Genomic DNA, 7,046 nt, shown 5'->3' on the forward strand with positions numbered 1-7,046 from the left:
GAAAGGTATCGATGTAAAGTTTGTTCAAGCTTTGATTAGGGTGTGTAATTAACGTTTGATTGTATAAACCAAACATTGTATTATAGAACCATTTAAACCATTTTTTTAACTTTCAGTTTCTTCAAATATTTTTTTTTCGTTTTCTTTATTACTTTATTGTTACTTATCATCAAAGCAAAACTCTCTGTTTCAAACTATAAAACGTTATTCAGGATTATTTGATCTGATAAATTGTAATTAACTTTAAACTAACCTGTTTACTTAATCCCCTTTTCAAATGATTGTTTTAGAATAACACTATAATTTTTGAAGATAATAAAACCTTCAGTCGGAAAAAGCATTTTACTTAAAATATATGACAAAACCTTCTCCGTTCATATATAATTTGATAGATGTAGAAAGTTGATGTAATGAAAAGTCAAAAGTATGTAGTATCCCGCATTTGAACTATAAATTGATACAATTAGGGAACAGTCGTAACAGTTATAATATTAAATAATAAATTTAAGTATAAAGAAAATTGCAGGGTGAATAAGGTCCAATCGTAAAAATCCGGGTACTCCTTGATACTTGATTTATCGTATGTAGCGGAGTAGCCCGAAATCATAAACTTTTCACAATAAATGTCCTCGTTAAATTAAACCAATTTCCAAACTGAACAGATTCTAAGGAGAAAAGGTTTGGGGTACACGTGATTGCTCTTTCGCTACACCGTTTACCAGCAATCGATGAAAAAATTATCGTAAACTATTTTTAATGGGTTTATTTAACTCCCTAACGATATTCGTAATGTGATCCGCTCTTGTTCTTCAATGTCTCGATAAAGAGCAGCCGAATGAGCTTGTCGATTGCCGGGAAAACAGCCTACACCACTTCTTGACGACGGTGTAATCGGGGCTTCGGCACCAGCCACCAAGGATCAAAGTGGACCGGGCGTCATAATCCTGATCAATAATTATTACTTACAACGACACAAACTGGCAAACGACAGCAGTCGAGTCTCACACTCAATTCGTCCACCACTTCTCACGCAGTGCCACCCGACATTCTGGACTACCCGACGAGCAAGGACATCGTGGCGCAGGAGGGAACCAACGTGAGCCTGAGCTGCGCGGCGACGGGTGTCCCGGAGCCCACAGTCACCTGGAGGCGTGAAGGGGAGAAATCAGTCACATCCGTGGAGGATTCCGGAAGTATGTATTATGCATTATGCCCCCCCTTTCCCTACACTGCGCCATCTGGTACACTAATCGAACCTTGCCATCGAATCCTTCGAATAGTAACGAGCCACGATGGGCCGATACTGCACATCGTCAACATTCAGCGGCACAACGCGGGCTCTTATCATTGTATCGCATCGAACGGCGTTCCCCCGACGGTCAGCAAGCGGATTATCGTGACCGTCAACTGTGCGTCGAAGGACCTGGCCCCGCCATCTTGCGCCCCATTCCTGCGATTAATACTTCGTTTCTCATTTAAATTTCCAGTCCCTCCGATTGTGCGACTCTCGACGCGTCAGTACTACGCCGAGCTGGGGGGCCGAGTCGTCCTCGGGTGTAACAGCGAGGCCCAGCCGAGCTCCATCAACTATTGGATGAAGGGAAGGGGAGAGATCATCTTGCAGGGCGGAACCTACGACAAGGTGCTGGAAGATCACGTCTTCAAGGTGGCGATGCAAATCGTTATCCGGCTCGAGAAACCGTCCGACTTCGGCGTGTACAAATGTGTGGCCAAAAATTCACTCGGCACCACCGAGGAGTCGGTGAAAGTCTACCGTAAAACCTGTCCGTCTCAAAGGGACGCTCCGTTCCCGCCTCTCAGATCGCTAACCGTGTCCTTCTCCCCTTCCTTTTCTAGCAGCAAAACCCAATCAGGCAGAAAATCAGATCATTCAACACTCAAACTATCTCGGGTCGGGGACGTTCATCAAGAACTACACGGAGAACAAGATCAACGAGATCTTGCTGGGTGCTTCGGCCAGCTCTTCCGGGATACCTACTGCTGGGACTCGGCTCGGAGTCTGCTTTGCAATAGCGCTGTCTGTTGCGGTGACTCGCCAGACGTTATGATGAGGAGCGAGCATGGATCAGCGAGCCCACAACAAACGTTATACGATTTAGGAACTATTTGCATGCATCCTGAGCTGTGTTATTACATTTGCGTAAACTGTAACTAACCCCCGTCGTATGAAGCGCTCTACTGTTGAGTGACCCAGAATAAACTAACAATTAGAATGTGTGTAGCGTTCACACGTGTAATTTAATTTGTTATAATTAAGCGCGACACATTTGGAATATATCCAACCGAAACTTTATTTTGAATGAAGTGAACTGGCTATCTATTTCATAAAGTTATTAAATTTACGCTAGAAATTGGAACGATTATTTATTTTCGATAAACAATGTTGTCGAATCTACATATGATGGTTCAATTCATTTCAATATTTAGTAAGATTAAAAGTTCGTTTGGATCAGCATTTGCAGCCACAGTAAATAGACATTTGTATAACTCTCGAAAGTGTCTCAAAATGAAGGAGTAAAAACAACAATAGCAATTCAACAATACTTTTTTTTAATGTTGCTCCCCATACGCGAGCCTCGGAACGGAACCTCCTCGGTCGGGCCTGAGCGGCAGGAAGGGGACAAAACCCAAAAAAAACCGCACGAATCGAAACCGTTATTTGGAAGGCAAATATTTCAAATTAAAAAAACTCAATATGAAATAAGTTGAAATATTTCACCACAGGTTGAATATTGACATGCAATATTTCATGGAAACCGTTTTAACCCTTGAATGCAGATGCATGATGAATTGAAACATGCAGATTGAAACATTAATTGGCTACAAACTGAAATCGCGAAACTTACGAGCATATTTTTGGAAAACTATTAAAAACATACAAAAAAAAAATATTTTCATGTTTTGATTTATTGATTTTTGTTTTTAATTTAGATGTGACGCGACTAAAATGAGAGTGATAAAATCACAACACAAACAAGAAAGCTAGACGAATAGCAAAACAAATCAACTTAAAGTTTTGCACTCAAGGCTCACTCTGAGAACAAAAGAGATCCTGAGGCAACTCGATGAGGCCCTAGCCACGCTAAACAAGGACCTCATAGTAGTATAAAGCAGATCGTTTTACAGTAAGCAGCAACAGAGATTAACATCCTCTCTGATGCAGGCCAAGACCGGACCAACCGAAAATAGAATCGATGAGTAAACAGGATCATGAGTAAACAGGACCTGCAAAACGAGAAGCCCCAGACATGAAACTGATAACGATAATGAATAAATTAATCAATTTGCATCCGCAAATAAGCTGGTGATTGGCAGTACCACATTCAAATCACTACCTGATTGGCGCAGTGATTTGATGTAGAAAAACTTGCCCAGCTGCAATGTGTGGGAATAATAGGTAGACTCGTTTCAAGAATCAAGAAAGGATGCAAGAATTGTAAAAACATACCATCAGGGGGTCAATGCAAGAGAGAAGCGGACTACGAACCAACTCGTTAAATCTTTCTCGGCCATTCGGAGAAGATGGAGGTGGTAGGCCCCGTGTGAGATAGTGCATCGTCCATCGAAAGTGATGGTGGAACGGACAGATTTACGAGTTGGTGGACGAAGACACTCGACCGCGATCGGTAGAGAGAGTCCCTGTTGTAGGCCAGGGTCGCTAGGCGGTTGTAGTTTCCGGATAATGGTATAGGCGCTCAAAGAGAAAGATGAACATAGATATTAAGAGATAAGACTAGATGTTGAGACAGATAGGTTTTAGCAGCTAGAATAACTTAATCCTATACTCACATTATAAAAAAAAATGTCTAAATCGTGCACTGCGACGTTGAAAAAATCAGAAACATTCTTAACTTGCGTGGGAAAATTAACAAAACAAATAATTTCATTTTGTGAGGAATTTCTTTCATTGTGAGTTTCTTCAAAGAAAGCAGCACTGTCGAATAGTTAATGACTAAGAAATCTACTTCAAATGCTGACGAATGGTTGCAGTTTACTTGAAGTTAAGCTTGTAAAACTAAATAAACTTGTAGAAGTCCATTGTGAAGAAACCAGACTGCAGATCAATCGCAAAACATTAAAAACCGACCCTTCGCAGTTACGGAACCGAGTGCCCTTAGAAAGTGGACCGCTTTGCAAGGCGAGTCTACCCCATATCGCGTCTACCTGGTGGCACGTTTTTCGCCTTCGCTTGCCCTTCACCGACTAACCCAACGACCGACTGGCCGACCACCGCAAATCTGAGGCGGAAAACGAAGAAGGAAACCAGACATAATTTTCACTTTCATCAATCTCTACCCCCAGCATGCATCACCTTCACCGGCCGGCCAAACAATCGAGTGGTCCGTCAACGGGGAGACGGTCATCGTTTCTCCGCAAGCATCTCGCGAGGAGTAATTGGCTCCGTCACGTTTTATGCTCTTTCTCTCCATAGCGTCCGGCGGGACCTGCCACCGATCTCGCCCGGGTCTTATCGTGTCCCACCGCAACATGGGGCAATTTTATGTTTGCATTTCTTTCTCCAGCCTTTCGCGCGTGCTGCGGTACGAAAATGAGAAACGAACGGAAGAGGAAGGCCAAGTGCTTCCATGAAGGGCTCACACACGGGGCGAAGGTTTAACCTAGGCGACGGTGCAGGGTTTTTGGTGAATCCACCATGAGAACGAAGCTGATTGACGCCAAAACGAGCATGGACGAGGAAAGAGCGCTCCACTTTGATCGCATTCGGACAGGGCAGCTTTCTAGTGTCTGATTCGGAAGGGTCGGCTATCCACATAGACTAGTGCCGCAAACCGGACCTGCCACTCATGTCTTAATTTACCATACGTTACTTCACAGCATCCGTTACCCTACATGAGAAAGAACCGCCCAGGATCACTAACGCCAACGTGCTATTTACATAGAAACTGAATTCTCTTTTTAGCCACAGAAGCGAATGAGTTGCCGATACTTGCAATCAGCCGATTAGAAATTTGAACCAATTATGCAATCTTTCTCAATTGTTCTCCATGCTCTTCATGCCAAGGAGCAGAACCCATCCATCATCCAATGATAGCCAAGCATCACCTTTCGTCTGGGACAAGCATGGCGGGCTGCTGGCTTCCACCAAGCTCTTGCGATGATAAGACCCGGAGTGTCTTCATGAGCACCAACACAACAAATCACCCATACGAAACGACGATTATCGTAGAGGCTGGTTTGGAATTACCCTATCAGCGGCAGCGCCTCGTTGCTCAGTCGCACCACGGACGGTAAGAACAGCATAGCGGACATTCCTGTTCCGACGATGGGAACGAGAAACTTGCTTTTCCAGTTAGCGATACTGGGCTGTCTAGGAAGTATCCTGGCCAGCCCGAGCGGATCGCGTGCGAAGGCTGCGTTCCAGAGTACGGCGCAATGTGGATATGAGGTGAGAAAGGTGGTGCTGTGATCGATGCTGTGATTCCACTTTCTTTCCCCGGTAGGCTTGTCCGGTTGTTAAAGAGAACATGCTGAACGTGCACATCGTGGCACATACGCACGATGACGTCGGGTGGCTGAAAACGGTCGATCAGTACTACTACGGAAGTGAGTTGCAGTATGTTCCCTCGGCAAGGGCTAGCCAGTAATATTGTTTCATGTTCCGCGCAGGTCAGACCAGTATCCAGGTGGCAGGCGTTCAGTACATTCTCGACTCGGTGATCAAGGAGCTTACGAGGGACAGCTCAAGGCGGTTCATATTCGTTGAGTCCGCATTCATGAAGCAATGGTACGAGGAGCAAACCGAAGAGCTTCAGCAGACCGTGCGGGACTTGGTTGACGAGGGTCGTCTCGAGTTCGTTGGCGGTGCGTGGAGCATGAACGATGAGGCAGCGGTTCACTACCAAAGTGTGATAGACCAGTTCACCTGGGGTTTGCGGTTTCTCAGCGATACCTTCGGGGAGTGTGGACGCCCTCGGGCGGGCTGGCAGATTGACCCGTTCGGACACTCGCGTGAGCAGGGTTCCCTGTTCGTCCAGATGGGATACGATGGGCTGTTTCAGGGACGGCTCGATTTCCAGGATAAAAACGAGCGCATCGCGAAGCAAACGATGGAAATGATGTGGAAAACCAGTGCCAGTCTCGAGCACAGCGACCTATTCACCAGTGGGCTTTACTACATCTACGCTCCGCCGCCTGGCTTTTGCTTCGACGTACTGTGTACCGATGACCCGATAATCGATGGCCCGTACTCGGCGGATAACAATGTTCGGGAGAAAATAGATCTCTTTCTGGAGACGGTACAGAACGTATCGAAAGCATACTTGACGAACAACATAATTCTGACCATGGGCGAAGATTTCCACTATCAGGATGCTAATATGTGGTTCAAGAACTTGGATAAATTGATCAAGTAAGTCGATTAGTAATTTGTAAGTAAAAGGAACTACGTTTATTTCTTGCCTCCCTCCGGATAGGTACACAAATGCACGCCAGGCGGAAGGATCGATGGTCAATGCGTTCTACTCTACACCTTCCTGCTACTTGAATGCGGTGCACGATGCAAACGTGGATTGGCCTACAAAATCTGACGACTTTTTCCCCTACGCATCGGACCCGAACGCTTTCTGGACGGGTTACTTCACTTCTCGACCGACGCATAAACGGTACGAACGCGAAGGAAACCTCTTCCTGCAGGTCTGCAAACAGCTGTCGGCAATCGCACCGACGAAGGAGGAATTCTTCGAGCAGCATCTGGGCCGTCTCCGTGAAGTTATGGGTGTGATGCAGCATCATGATGCTATTACCGGCACCGAGAAGCAACATGTCGCTGACGACTACGCCCGTATGATGTACGTAGCCTTTGAGGGCTGCAATGCCAATGCGCGATCGGCCCTAAACCAATTGAATGGAGATGGAGTAAAACTCGACTGGAGCTACTGCAAAACTCAAAACATCAGCGCCTGCGAAACGACCGAGTCCTTCGAGAACCTCCAGGTGCTTCTGTATAATCCTCTTGCTCATAGCACTGACGACTTCGTGCGACTTCCGGTGAAGGAAGGTCAATA

The 7,046-nt window shown here is 45.6% G+C and overlaps 2 protein-coding genes across 2 annotated transcripts; both read left to right on the top strand.

Moving 5' to 3' along the window:
* Nucleotides 1-1,034: 1,034 nt before the first annotated feature.
* LOC131214259 (protein CEPU-1-like) lies at nt 1,035-4,416 on the top strand (the record flags this gene model as incomplete). The annotated part of the gene is made up of 5 exons (XM_058208637.1): nt 1,035-1,193; nt 1,281-1,409; nt 1,488-1,784; nt 1,861-2,048; nt 4,324-4,416. Coding segments are annotated over 5 exons (866 nt in total), but the record flags the coding sequence as incomplete, so codon positions are not given.
* An 889-nt stretch (nt 4,417-5,305) lies between these two features.
* On the top strand, nt 5,306-7,039 carry LOC131214260 (lysosomal alpha-mannosidase-like; the record flags this gene model as incomplete). The annotated part of the gene is made up of 4 exons (XM_058208638.1): nt 5,306-5,428; nt 5,484-5,586; nt 5,650-6,391; nt 6,456-7,039. Coding segments are annotated over exons 1-4 (1,552 nt in total), but the record flags the coding sequence as incomplete, so codon positions are not given.
* Between the last annotated feature and the right edge of the window lie 7 nt (nt 7,040-7,046).

This window comes from Anopheles bellator, unplaced genomic scaffold (genome assembly GCF_943735745.2).
Source record: "Anopheles bellator unplaced genomic scaffold, idAnoBellAS_SP24_06.2 scaffold00387_ctg1, whole genome shotgun sequence".
Taxonomy (NCBI): domain Eukaryota; kingdom Metazoa; phylum Arthropoda; class Insecta; order Diptera; family Culicidae; genus Anopheles; species Anopheles bellator.